This window comes from Schistocerca serialis, chromosome 4 (genome assembly GCF_023864345.2).
Source record: "Schistocerca serialis cubense isolate TAMUIC-IGC-003099 chromosome 4, iqSchSeri2.2, whole genome shotgun sequence".
NCBI classification, from domain to species: Eukaryota; Metazoa; Arthropoda; class Insecta; order Orthoptera; family Acrididae; genus Schistocerca; species Schistocerca serialis.
The window spans coordinates 629,854,789-629,869,950 of NC_064641.1; the positions used below are offsets into that span (position 1 = coordinate 629,854,789).

At 38.2% G+C, this 15,162-nt stretch overlaps 2 protein-coding genes across 4 annotated transcripts in view; one reads left to right on the forward strand and one right to left on the reverse strand.

Annotated features, from left to right (window-relative positions):
* The window catches only part of LOC126475459 (nudC domain-containing protein 1), a 124,010-nt gene extending 118,701 nt beyond the window's left edge, over positions 1-5,309 (forward strand). Inside the window, exon 10 of the mRNA XM_050103339.1 lies at positions 5,050-5,309. Within this exon, the coding sequence (XP_049959296.1) occupies positions 5,050-5,291 (242 nt within the window). The 3' untranslated portion in view covers positions 5,292-5,309. The remainder of the gene's footprint in view (positions 1-5,049) is intronic.
* Positions 5,310-6,317: 1,008 nt separating this feature from the next.
* LOC126475460 (epimerase family protein SDR39U1) overlaps positions 6,318-15,162 on the reverse strand; it is a 45,568-nt gene continuing 36,723 nt past the window's right edge. For all 3 annotated transcript variants that reach the window (XM_050103340.1, XM_050103341.1, XM_050103342.1), the window contains exon 6: positions 6,318-6,605. In XM_050103340.1, coding sequence (XP_049959297.1) covers positions 6,381-6,605 — 225 coding nt within the window. In that variant the 3' untranslated portion in view covers positions 6,318-6,380. The remainder of the gene's footprint in view (positions 6,606-15,162) is intronic.

Consider the following 15,162-nt stretch of genomic DNA (forward strand, 5'->3'; position numbering starts at 1 on the left):
TGGAAAGTGTTTGACACAGTGCCTCATTGCTGACTGTTAAAGAAGGCCTGAGCATAAGAAATAGGTTTCCAGATATATGGGATGGCAAGTGTTCATCAGAGCCATGGGTATAGTCAGGAGTGTCCGAGGAAGTGTGATATGACCTCTCTGCCATGTGACATACAGTGACTTCAGAATGCGATTTTCACTCTGCAGCGGAATGTGCACTGATATGAAACTTCCTGGCAGATTGAAACTGTGTGCCGAGCGGAGACTCGAACTCGGTCCCTTGCGGATTATGTATGTTGATGGAAATGCAGATGCAGGTGTACATGGGTAATAGTTCTGGCACTCAGTCAATTGCCAGATTTGTTTCATTTTGTCATAACTTATTACTGATGCCTAGAGTTTGTTGACATTTCTGTTATGAATTACTCATTGTTCACAAGTATTAAAATCCCAAATCTTTTGGTTATAGAAATTTAAATTTAATTCTACATTTTTTGTCATACAGGTACCATTGTTTATTTAATTTTTGAAGGACGATGCCATTTTTAAGATTTTACATCATTTTTTGTTGAATGATCATTTGTTGTTGTTGTTGTGGTCTTCAGTCCAGAGACTGGTTTGATTAAGCTCTCCATGCTACTCTATCCCGTTCAAGCTTCTTTATCTCTGAGTAACTGCTGCATCCTACATCCTTCTGAATCTGCTTAGTGTGCTCATCTCTTGGTCTCCCTCTACAATTTTTACCCTCCGTGCTTCCCTCCAGTTCTAAATTGATGATCCCTTGATGCCTGAGAACATGTCCTACCAACTGAACCCTTCTTCTAGTCAAGTTTGTGCCACAAATTCCTCTTCTCCCCAATTCTATTCAGTACCTCCTCATTAGTTACTTGATCTACCCATCTAATATTCTGGGTCTCCTGCAGTACCATATTTCGAAACCTTATGTTCTCTTCTTGTCTAAACTATTTATCATCCATGTTTCACTTCCATACATAGCTGCACTCCATACAAATACTTTCAGAAAAGTCTTCCTGAAACTTAAATTTATACTCAGTGTTAACAAATTTCACACCTTTTCAGAAGCGCTTTCCTTGCTATAGCGTCACCACTTTGTATCCTCTCTACTTTGACCATCATTAGTTATTTTGCTCCCCTACTAACTCCTCTAATACTTCAAGTGTCTCATTTCCTAATCTAATTCCCTCAGCATCACCTGATGTAATTCGACTACATTCCTTTACTCTCATTTTACTTTTGTTGATGTTCATCTTATATCCTCCTTTCAAGACACTGTCCATTTCGTTCAGTGCTCTTCCAAGTTCTTTGCTGTCTGCCAGAATTACAATGTCATCGACAAACCTCAAAGTTTTAATTTTTTCTCCATGGATTTTAATTCCTACTCCAAATTTTTCTTCTATTTCCTTTACTCCTCGCTCAATATACAGATTAAATAACATTGGGGATACGCTACAACCCTATAAGTGGCATCTGGTTTCTGTACAAATTGTAAATAGCCTTCCGCTCCCTGTATTGTACCCCTGCCACCTTCAGAATTTGAAAGAGAGTATTCCAGTCAACATTGTCAAAAGCGCTCTCTGAGTCTACAAATGTTAGAAACATAGGTTTGCCTTTCCTTTATCTTCTAAGATAAGTCATTGGGTCAGTATTGCCTCGCATGTTCTAATACTTCTATGGAACCCAAACTAATCTTCCCTGAGGTTGGCTTCTACCAGATTTACATTCTGTAAAGAATTCATGTTAGTATTTTGCAGCTATGGTGTATTAAATTGGTAGTTCGATAATTTTCATACTTGTCAATACCAGCTTTCTTTGGGATTGGAATTGTTATAGTCTTCTTGACATCTGAGGGTATTTCACCTGTGTCATACATCTTGCTCACCAGATGGTAGAGTTTTGTCATGGCTGAGTCTCCCAAGGCTATCAGTAGTTCTAATGGAAAGCTGTCTACTCATGGGGCCTTGTTTCAACTTAGGTGTTTCAGTGCTCTGTCAGATTCTTCACACAGTATCGTATCACCCATTTCATCCTCATCTACATCCTCTTGAATTTTCAGAATATTGCGCTCAAGTACATTGCCCTTGTGTTGACCCTCTATATACTCCTTCCACCTTTCTGCTTTCCCTTCTTTGCTTAGGACTGGTTTTCCGTCTTGGCTCTTGACGTTCATACCGGTGGTTCTCTTTTCTCCAAAGGTCTCTTTAATTTTCCTTTAGGCAGTATCTCTCGTATTACTAGTGATATGTGGCTCTACATCCTTGCATTTGTCTTCTAGCCATCCCTGCTTAGCTATTTTGCACTTCCTGTCGATCTCATTTTTGAGATGTTCGTACCCCTTTTCATCTGCTTCATTTACTGCATTTTTGCATTTTCTCCTGTCATCAATTAAATTCAGTATCTCTTCTGTTACCCAAAGATTTCTACTAGCACTCATCTTTTTACCTGCTGCCTTCTCTATTTCATTCCTCAAAGCTACCCATTCTTCTTCTACTGTATTTCTTCCCCTGCTCTTGTTAATTGTTCCCTAATGCTGTCTCTTAAAACTCTCTACAAACCCTGGGTCTTTCAGTTTATCCAGGTCTCATCTCCTTAAATTACTACCGTTTTGCTGTATCTTCAGTTTTAATCTGCAGTTCTTAATCAATAAATTTGGTCAGAGTCCACATCTGCCGCTGAAAATGTCTTCAATTTAACACATGGTTCGTAAATCTTTCTTACCATTATATAATCTATCGAAACCTTCCAGTGTTTCCAGGCCTCTTCCACTTATATAACCTTCTTTCATGATTCTTAAACTGAGTGTTAGCTATGATTCGGTTATGCTCTGTGTAAAATTCTACCAGACGGCTTCCTCTTTCATTCCTTACCCCGAGTCCATATTAACCTAATACTTTTCCTTCTCTTCCTTTTCCTACTATTGAATTCCAAACCCCCATTATTATTAAAGTTTTATCTCCCTTAACTATCTGAATAATTTCTTTTATCGCATCATACCTATCTTAAATATCTTCATCATCTGTGGAGCTAGGTGGCATATAAACTTGTACTACTGTGGTCGGCATGGGCTTCACGTCTATCTTGGCTAGAATAATGCTTTCACCATGCAGTTTGTAGTAGCTTACCTGCACTCCTTTTTTTTTTATTGATTATTAAACCAACTCCTGCATTAGCCCTATTCGATTTGTATTTATAACCCTGTACTCACCCGACCGGAAGTCTTGTTCGTCTTGCGACCAAACTTCACTAATTCCCACTATATCTAACTTTAACCTATCCCTTTTTAAATTTTCTAACCTACCTGCCCAATTAAGGGATCTGACATCCCACGATCCAATCTGTGGAGCGCCAGTTTTCTTTAACGTGACAACGACGTCATCCTGAGTAGTTTCTGTCTGTAGATACTAATGAGGGACTGTTTTTACCTCTTGAATATTTTACCCAAGAGGATGCCGTCATTATTTAATCATGCAGTAAAGCTGCTTGCCGTCAGGAAAAATTACAGCCTTATTTCCCCTTGCTTTCAACCGTTCACAGTACCAGCACAGCAAGGCTGCTTTGGTTGATGTTACAAGGCCAGATCAGTCAATCGTCCAGATTGGTGCCCTTGCAGTTACTGAAAAGGCTGCTTGCCCCTCTTCCGAAACCACACATTTGTCTGGCCTCTCAACATTTACCCCTCCATTGTGGTTGCACCTATCATACGGCTATCTGTTTCACTGAGGCACACAAGTCTCCCCATCAGTGGCAAGGTCCATGGTTCAGCATATCAGTTGCAATTTTAGGAGGTCAATAAATTCCATAGATAGGAGCCATTGTTAACTATGTGTATGGTACCTGAGTTTCATTTTGAAAGTTATCCTGTCTGTAGAACCATCTTGTCACATAGCGTAGTTGGCATATATATTGTAAAATGGTATGTGTGGCAACGTATTTGGGCACTGATCAAAGTAGTAAGTATCAGAATATTTACCGAAAAGTATTGTAACTTACCTGTGAATTTTTAATACAGACTATGCTTCTATTAATCCCCCCCCCCCCCCCCCCCCCCCCTCTTTTCTCCCAGCCACGGGCAATGTGAACTTGTGTGTTCAGCTCTTTCTGGACAATTTCGTGGGCCCTGCTGTTCTCGTTTTGGACATAATTTCTGTGCACTGTTTGCACAGCAAAAGTTAAGATTTTCCTGTCTGATCTTTTTCTGTTGCTTCACAACCTTGTAGATTGTTATTTTCCTAGAGAATCTTTTTTCTTTTTGCAAATTGGAGGGGGAAGGGGAGAAATAATAGGAAGGGGAAGGAACTGATGATGTTAGCTGCATTGGGACTTTCTGCGGATTCGGCAGCAAAGTGTAAAACTGTGTGCCGGACTGGGACTCAAACCTGGGATCACCAGCTTACTAGGCAGCTGCGTAACCCAAAACGCCATCCGAACACAGTGCTTATTGTAAATGCATTGACTATCTCAGCCTGTTCTCAGTCCAACCCACACTACCACCAAGCACCACCTACCCGTCCACGTTCTTCATGCTGTCTAATTTTTGATTCCCGCTGGAGGCCAAATGATGGTATGTATCTGCACTGAAGATCGTAGATCCATTGAGGCAAATAAGTTTTTTATTTGTTATGAATGCATGGTGTCTGTTCTTTCAGACATGTCTGAAAGAACAGACACCACACATTTATAATTTAAAAAAAAAATCGTCTTTTGGTTGCAACATCGGGAGGAGCAATTTTGTAACCATATTCCTGAGCTTGTGTGTGGAACCTTGCTTCAAGATATAAAACACTCCGAAAAATTATCAATAAGTTGATTCTGCTTTCATAATGTTGAATGCAATTTTCATGTTTCCCACATTATATATGTCAATTAAAAATCAGTTGTAAATTAAGTTTGTGGTTTTGTTGTTACATTCCTTTAATTCTGTCCTTACAACTATTGTAATTATTGAATAAAACTGCTCTGTGATTTTGTGTGGATAAAATGGAAAATTGTCCGCGTTTAGATGGTTAAGCGGTCAACACTTAATTTATTATTCTTCTGTTGCAGATCTGTCATATGTTGCTATATGTGAAGCAACTAGACATATATACATATACAGACAACCGTGTCCAGTGAATGGAGAACTCAGAAATCGTCGAACTGGCAGACATGTGAAACAGGTTGCAGTGCAACAACTTTTGAACCTTGACTCTCAGGAAGAAATTCTGGGTGTTCATGCAGCTATTGAATTCCTTTATGTGTTAACTCCATCAACTATGTATGCATTTCACATAAATGTCAAGGATTAAAAACATTTTGTAAAGTTACTACACTTTCATTTATCTTAACATTTTCTTCACAGCCAATTTGAAATCTTCATGTATGACAACTGAAGAGTTTTCTGTAAAGAGAAAGATGCAAACTGAAGGGAAAATATATTTGTAAAGTGTACAAGCATAGGCACATTCCTAATTGATGTTAATCAAATGAGATACTATTAAATGTTTAATACTAGTCTGCATAGGTGAGAATCCTACTATGCGTTTATAAGGAGCAATACAAAATAATTTAAAAGTGAACCTTGAACAGAGTACTATTGTTTCGGATGCATTTCAGGTCCCTTTCAGTATCTTGAAAGAAGTCGGTGTTCTGTGTGACTGTGTTTATTTGAAACACACTTCATTTCATTTCATTAGCAGTTAAGGTAATTTCATCTTCTTGGGCATTATCATGCAACACCCTACCAAAAATTAGGTTATATGCTTCCATTTATCAGTATGCCATTCACATTCTTTGTTCTAGTTACCGAACTTCACATCTGCAATTGTGCAATATTTATGCCATTTTCAGTTGATTGTTCCACTGCCATGTAGATGGAAGCATGTGACGTAATTTTTTTGTGATGTTTCCTGTTGATACCAAAGGAGATAATATTAGCAAGTTTCCAACAAAAAAAGTTTTATGGATCCAAGAATAAAATTACTTTTTACAGTGTGCCATCCTCTAAGCACATAGTCGAACACTCTGTATTCCAGAAATAGCACATTAAATTGTCTTAATCTACAACACTGAGCATAACCTGCTAGTTTTTATTTTATGTTCCTGAAGAATGCTTCCAATCACATAAGACATCCTCCACTATTTCATTTTTTTTGCTATCCCCATCCTTTGTGCAGTTGTAATGGCGAAATTGTTTGTGACCCCAGCATTCATTATTGGATTGATCCTCCAAACCCCCCCCCCCCCCCCCCCTCCCTCCCCCCGTGCGCGCGCAAACACTCATGGGTAAAGAGAGGATAAACACTTTGGAGATAAAAGAAAAACATTGTACCACATGTTGGAAATGACACTTTTAATTACAGACAGTCTAATAACTTAACTGACATTCATTTTCAAAATTATTTTGAGCTCACAATATCTTTACAAGCGGACTCAATGTCAGGAAATTTATACTGGAACCCATATGACAGGGTTCGTTTAGGAATAACCTTTTGTCCCTCTGTAATCATCTTTGCTCTGTCTTCACTGAAGGCCAAATTCAAAACCATTTCTGGCAGTGGGATGAAAGCTGGCCGCCACAGTGCTCTAGCAAAGGCTTGTGTGAATTCCTTGTTTGTGACAACCTGAAAAAGAATAGGATAATAGTTTACAGCTTTGAAATATTCAAGATTAAGTTAACTTTTTCATAGTTGTCAGAAATTACTCATTTTATTAGACAAAGATCTAAGTGATATAAAATTAGAAATCACTGGCTGGTGAATGCTCTTAGCAGGCATTTCAGAATCAACAAGCTGAAATGACAAATCCACAGTAGGAGGCACTTGGAAGAAAAAAGTTTAGAATAATGACAACAATTATCTAAGTTTAAATGTTGTAGATATGCAACAAAATCCTATATGGGGGGAATGAGTCCAAAATGTGCACTACAGTTGTGTATTAAACAGTCTTCTGCAATTTACATGACCATTCAAAGTCAGTTTCTAATAGAAACTTCTTTGCTGCTTAATATGTCAGTTTCAGAAAAATAGGACCATTAGGCATAACCATGAGAATTAAGTGGAGCTGAAAGAAATGGGCTTGTGTTTATATTGCTAGGTGTCAATTCTCATTGGTCTTCGTACTGGAGTATGACTTACATACCAGCAAAACTTGTGATGGAACCTGAACATACGATATATACAAAGTGATCTTAAATGTAGATCCATACTCTGCAAACCACTACATTTTTTTCATTTCATAAAGTGCCAAATTTCACATTTTTAACATTTAAAGCATGTTGCCAGTCTTTGCACCACTTTCAAATCTTATCAAGATCTAACTCTATATTTGTGCAGTTTTAAAAATTAGACAGTACATCATTATGGATACCTCCACCTGTTAAAAATCTGATGTTACTGTTGTTGTCTGCAAGGTCATTAATATGCAACATGAACAGGGTCATTGTGCACACGTGGAGCTACTCATATAACTGTTTGTCTCTCTCCATCCAGGAAAACATGCTGCATTCTCCCTACTGAGCATTTCTCAGTCTCAAATTTCACTCGAGACAAAATACAGTTCGTCCAGTAAATGCTTCAACCCCATTGACCAAGTTGTCTATCCCAGCAGTCTTTTCTTGTGCTTATAACAGCAGCTGCCTTAGTCTGACTGTTCGTCTCCTATGTACAGAGTGGATTATTGAAGAATTGATGTTGATTCAGTGGGGGGCGGGGGGCAGAAGGTGGGGTACAGCACACTGTACGAACTTTTTGAATGTGTGTGTAAAAAGGCATATCTGTATTTTTACAGGATATTTCTTGATCAGTTATCACAGATATAATGGGACTACCACAATAAAGGCATCATTGTTGTCCACCATTGCTACCACCACCACCACCACCACTACAGGCGCTCAAAGATTATTCATGGCTACAAATCACTGTTGTCATAAGCAAATGATGAACTGTACAGCTAAATTTTATACATGATCTCTCTCATATTTTTGCCCGCGTAATCACTGGGCTACAAATTATATGTGAATTGATGACTCAAGTTACAGTTCAGGTTGTCTGGATAATTTTAAATTGTGTGATGTAGCAGATCATGCCTATCAGCAAAGTACTTTGCAGACAGCACACTAACCCTGTGTGTTTCACATTTAGATCCTAGTACAAATGGAAAGGAGAGGAGAAACCACAGTAAGAAATTAGTAAATCAAAGCACTTAAGATCAACTGTCATCAATTACCGTTTCAACAATCAGTAAGAGAGATTTAGTATTTGAAATAATAAATAATAATGTTAACATTTTTTTTCACAAGGACCATATTCTGTGACTATTTTGCATCTTTGCACATCTGTAATGACACACACATTCTGTTGATCCTTTTATGCATGTGAGATGGTAGGTGCAAGTCAAAAAATATATAAATATAAATTACATAGAATGTTTAAAGTGATTTTAAGGGAAAGTACAGTTAATTTACAGACACAGAACTACGTCAAAATAGGCATAGTACAATAATTAGTACATGTACAATAATACATAACAATCAAAATATATTTGTAAAACAGTCTATAACTATATCTTATAAAAATTCTTCTAATGAATAAAGTTTTATTGAGCAAATCCATCTTTACTTTAGTTTTAAATAATGTACTGTTAATTCACAGACCTCTGATACTATTAGACAGTGAACTAAACATATTAGTATCGGAACACTGTAAACCTTTTTGTGCCGTGGTTAGATTTTTGAAATAACAGTGGGGGTCAGCCTTCCTTCCATTGTGAACATGGTAAATTTCACTGGTTTCATAATGCACAGGATTGTTAACCATGGAGCTCATAATAGTATTTATTTGGATGTTGTGGTAGCACATGTTTGTTAAAAAAGATTGACATGAATTTCTTGTGGGGAAACTCTGCAAATAATTTGTTAGTCTTTCTCTGCAGAAAGAAAATGTTCTTTGGTGTTTGTGAACTGCTGTAGAAAATAACTCCACAGCACATAAGAGTGGAAGTACCCAGAGTGAGTAGATTTTGTGGCACTGATGTTACCAATGTCCTTACAGTAAAAATAGCTGAGGACAAACTTTGTAGGGTCTGGACAACATGATGTTCCCAGGTAACGTTGCCACCAATGAAGATACCTAAGGATGTGGGACAGTCTACCCTTTATATTTTCTGACTGCTGCGTACAATAGGTTTCTCCTACAGGATTTAGTGATTAAAACTGAAATGGACATAATTAGTTTTACTCATATTTATTGACAGTGAGTTTACTTTGAACCAGGTTATGAGTTCGTAGAGTAATGTGTTAGCGTATCCTCTATAGCGGTGGAATGTTTATTGTTTGTCACAGTGCTAGTACTGTTGTCAAACATAGTGAACAAGCATGTATTGTGAAAAATGTAAGTCATATTTATACACTCTAATACAAAAAGATGCACCAAGGGAGAACTATCCAAACAGTACAGAAAATGGTAGATGTGATGACATGTACAAACAAACAATTATAATTTCAGAAAAAATGGATGATTTATTCAAGAGAATACCCAAATTGTGGAAGTCAATATTGAGTTGGTTTACATCTGACTCTTATGCAAGCAGTTATTCAGCTTGGCATCAACTGATACAGTTGTTGGCTGTCCTGAGGGATATCGTGCTACATTCTGTCCAGTTGATACATTAGATCATCAAAATCCTGAGCTGATTGGAGGGCCCTGCCCATAATGCTCTAAACCTTCTCAGTTGGGGAGAGCTGCATCCTTGCTGGCTAAGGTAGGGTTTGGCAACCACAAAGATAAGCAGAAGAAATTCTCACTGTGTTCGGGCAGACATTATCGTACCAAAATGTAAGCCCATGAGGGCTTGCCATGAAGGGAAACAAAACAGCGTGCAGAATATCATCAACATAACACAAAAACATGAAAAATGAAAACAAAATGGATCCTTCTATGAAATGAAATGACATCCCAGACCATCAATACTGTTTGTTGGGTTGTATGGAATGTGAGTGAGGTTGGTGATCCCATCACTGTCTGGGACATCTCCCCATAAGCCTTCACTGGTCATTGTGGCCTGGAATCTCACTGACTGGAGTAGAACTGTGTTCAAAGTCCTCCTTCGAATTAGGCCTCGATTACCAGTGAAGACACGTCTCAAGACACCCCAGACAGTGGTGGGACACTAACCTGACTGTCACCCATGGCCCGACAGCTAGGAGTGATAGTCTGGGTTGCCGATAGTCTGGGTTGCCATTTCATTTTGCAGCATGCCCCTTTGGTTGTCATTTGCAGCACCCTTACAGCACAGTGGTACATCAACAATATTCTGTGCCCCATTTTATTGCCTTTCATGGGATGCCATCCTGGGCTTACATTTCCTTACATGGCATGAGTTTCTACTGCATGTCTTCATGCTTGTCAAACCCTACCTTGGCCAGCAAGGGTACTGGATTTCTCCACAATTGAGAATGTTTAGAGCAGTATGGGCAGGACCCTCCAACCGGCTTGCGATGGTGATGATCTAATATTCCAACTGGACAGAATTTTGCATGATGCCCCCAGGACAGCATCCAAAAAGTTAGTGAATCAGTCCAAGCCAAATAACTGCTTGCATAATGGTCAAAAGAGGACCAATGTGTTGTTAACTTGCTCAATTCTTTCTCTTGAATAAATCATACAGTTTTTTGACATTGTAATTTGTTTGTGTGTCCATGCATGTCACACAGGTGCAGTGACAAAGGTTCGGGGGGGGGGGGGGGGGGGGGGCTATAGCTCCCCCCCTTCCAATGGAGTATCATAGTACACTGGATAAAATGACTCCAGAAATCATCGAATATATTACTTCAACAGAGTCAATCACTTTTTTAATAATTATGTAGCAATATAGGTTGCAATGTATTTCAAACAAAAGAATAAGAAAGGCAAATAGCTTACTATCTAAACCGATAAATATCATTTAACTTAAAATGGGTGTCGTATTATTTATTAATATACACTGGATGTATATTAATGTACCAGTTACAATAATCAAGAAAGCTAAATATGCCGGGTATGCCTATCATCACTTAAATTGCTGACCCCCCAGACAAAAACTTCGAAATCGCCGGACATCTGGGTCAAATCGTATTATTTTCCCGGACATGCACATTCTGTAGAAGCGTTTCAGTGCTGGCAACGCCAGTGGGTGCGCACCACCTACTGACCAGTATATATCAACTACACACAAGAGTAACAGGAATTTGTGAAAGCTCATTATAGAGACAGTTTTTGGAGAGTTATTCACTTTTAATGAAAGGAGAGCTGACACTGGAAGAAAAAGTGGGTTGATGAAAGTAAAAGACCTGAAACAACGAAGCTTCTCTACTTTGAGATGAAAAAAGACAGTGGGGCAGGTGAGACTAAATGGATTGGCTCTGGCAAATATCCATAAAGAAAGAGATATGGACATTGAAAATATCATTGACATATTCAGTAAAAAGAGACAGAGAAGAATAAGAATGACAAACTGGGTAGAAGACAGAAATATCCAGTGAGTTTTGTTACATAATTTTTTTTAAAAAATATTATCTTCTGTATCCAGAAAATTAATTAAAAGTTATTTATTGTAAGTTGACCTTTTTATGGTTTGTGATTTATAAAATCTCCCATGTTAAGTTTTTTTTTTTTTTTTTTACCCTGAACTCCAAAACAGTTACCAAAAACTACTTTAAGCAACCCTAAATTTCGAGAAATAGCAGTGGTGGAGGACTGTACTCCATGCAGTACAGTTTCCCCTTCCACCAGCTTTGCTGCTGTTATCCAAAAATACCCTCTGCTTCTTGGACGTAGGATTTTATCCAGTGTCCTACTGCCCCTAACGCCACAGTGGCACACTTTGGAGAGTACTGTTTTGTGATCCACACTGCTAAAACCCTTAGAAAGATCACAAAATATACCAATTGGCTCAATTTTTTTATGTAGGATTCCAGTACATTGTGAAAGAAAAATACAGGTTCAGCTGTGGACATAGTTTGTTTCCAAAAAGGTGTCTTTCACTGATGGTGTAAAAGTTTTTGTGATGCCTCACATCACAAGTCTTGTATGAAGTACTTTCTCAATAATTTTTGTGAATGTGGACAAGATAAACAAATGATGATAGTTCATATTTTGTGTTGTATTGCTCTGATTACACCGGATGTGCTGTGAGCAACTGTCGACCATGCCATGTTATGGATGCAGCATGTTACTGAATCAGGAGTCCATACACAACACATGTTGAAACTTGTGACTATATCCTAATGAATGTGCCAGAACCACTAATATCATGTGTCTGATTGTTCCTCCCCTTTTCCTGTGCCCACACCACATTCTGACTGCTTACAGTGCCATATTTCCACCTGGTGGTAGAAAGTGGAATTATTATCTTTTCCAACATACTCCATGAGCACACTGATTAAGGGTCATATCTGTGATGTATACAGCTCACACTGCAGCAGTTGGAACTGCATCAATTTAATTATAACTACCTGGTATTACATTTCCGGTATAGATTTAGCACACTCACTTGCAGATGTGTGGCATATAGGCACACTTAAGAACAGAAAAAATAATTTGATTCTGCTGTTTTCAACTGTGTGTATATTACCCATCATTAAACTGCTGGTGAGCATTTGACTGAACTCATTTTTCAACAACCAATATTTCAGTCATAATGAAAAACAGCTTCTTTAGAAAAATGATGCAAGTCACTGCATGAAGGTTAAAACATGGACATCTGATTTGATTTTACTCGAAGCCAAAGTTATAGCTATAAAACAATGATAGTTAAGGGAAGTTTTCAAGTTTGTCTTAAATCTGCTGGTGACTGATTAGATGAATATTGAAATGATCATTAAATTTTACATATAGACAAAAAGTCTAATCATAAGTATGAATTTTCAAGTGTAAATTGCATTTATTTACTCTGTTAGTGACAGATAGCATTAATCACTTATGGAAGCCAACTGGAATTTCATTTATCAGCAATATTTTTATAATTCACTTACGTAGCATAAGTACTTCATTGACATCAGTTATGTTGCCCTGGAAAATTAGTCTGGCCAATAACGAACGGAAACTGTTATGCGAACCAACTGCACAACTTGAAAAGGGCTCAAAGGATGAGAGAAGTAGGTGTGGACTGTACGTACTGCATGGCTTAGGGTGACTCATAATAATTACTGTTGACAAAAGACTTTAAACCCTTAATATTTTTGGGAAATCTTATAATGACTTGTAAGCATGTGACATGCATGCTGGTACTTTACAAAGTACCAGCGTTTTAAAACCGAGTGGGACGGCGCTTTTCATTTGTGTGCAATGAAGTGAAAATACGTAATCTGACAATAGGGAATAACACAAAATAACTGAAGTATCACAACAAAAAACAAAAGATATGTACATCCTCCCTGGAAACCATGGACCTTGTCATGGATGCGTGGCTTGTGTGTCAGGCATACAGTAGATGCAACAACAACAGAAGAGTACCTGTAGAAAGGTTAGACTAACATATGGTTTCTGGAGATGTGCAAGGGCAAGAGACTGAATGGCTGTCTGATCTTATAATATTAGCCAATACTGCCTTGCATTGTTCTTACTGTAATCATCTAAAAGTCAAGTGCAACTAGCCATTATATTTCCCAAGGATGTGCAGCTCTATAATAATAATTGCTGGCGGCGGTGGTGTCCTCCTGGATAAAAATATTCCATAGGTAAAATAGCTGCACGGCAGGGACTACTCAGGATGATGTCATGGGAAAACCTTCTGGTGTTGTACAGTTCATAGCATGGAATGTTATGTCACTTACACAAGGTAGTTAGGTAAGAGACTCTAAAAAAGAAATGCATAAGTTGAAGTTAGATGTAATGAGAATTTGTGGTCAGTGGGGACAAGAAAGAAAAGGAGAGAACATCAAATGGGAAGAAGGAATGCAAGGGGAATACTCCCGGTAGGTGTTTTGCAGAGAGCATAATTTAACACTTTCACTGCGGCATCAGTGCAGGCGCGCAACTCTCCAGTGCGGCCCGGCAACATGCGAGTGCGGGCCGGTAACACTCTGAAACGGCAGGTACTGTCATGAAACAGATTCGAAAGCTGTGCTTCCATGCTATCATCACTCTGCAGTTCTTCTGCAGCCTCTAAATATAATGTCCATGGTATGCCTCGTCCTCAGTACACAGAAAATCACTGTCGTCTAGTACACTAAGTAACTGTTCCTTTGTCAATTTAACACTTTTCCTGCTCCTTTTCACATTGGAAGGTCCAGGTGTCTGTTCATTAGTCTCCATTATGAACAATATATGTTCGATAACTGACCACACAAAGGTGTACACGCTTTCATACTAGCTTAGACACTGCAACTAGACTGCGTAATCCGACAGTGAGCGTGGACGCTTATAAACGTCAGCCGCACTGGCTCGTGGCTTGTTTTGACACTTATAAGTGTCAGCCGCAGCGAAAGTGTTAATAATGATAAACATTTGATTTATGAAGAAGGAAAGATGGTTGTATATATGGAACAGATCTGGTGGCTCCAGGTTTCAGATATGTTATATAATGGTAAGATAGAGATTTTGAAACTGCAAAACATTTCTAGTGGCAGAAGTGGATTCCACAAACAATTTATTGGTTATTAAATCCAGATTAAAACTGAAGAAATTGAGGACATGGGACCCATATAACTTTGTAAAAAAACATCTGTTGACTTTCAAAGGGAGTATTGATAACAGTTTAATTTAAGAGAAGACAAATAGGTAGTTGAGAAATGAAACAATGAAGGCAGCAGAGGATTAAATAGACAAAAAGATGAAGTCCAAAGCAGGAATGGCTAAATAGGAAATACAAAGCTGCAGAAGCATACATCACTATGGCAAAAATTGGTGTCACCAAAAGGAAAAATTAAAGGAATCTTGCAAAATAAAGCAGCAGTTAGATAAATATCAAGAGCACACTTGTCAGATAACAAACCAGGACTAAAAAAATTCTAATAGGCAGGAAGAGCTGTGCAAAGGAAACAAATTTGAAGACAATTTTGTAGAACAGGAAGATGAAGGTGGTATCGGGGATAAGGGACTGGAGAAGAATTTGACAGATTTAAGTTGAAACATGGAGCAAATGACTTTCTGTCAGAATTATAGATAGCCTTGGTATGCAAGAAATATGATGCAGGTGAAATAC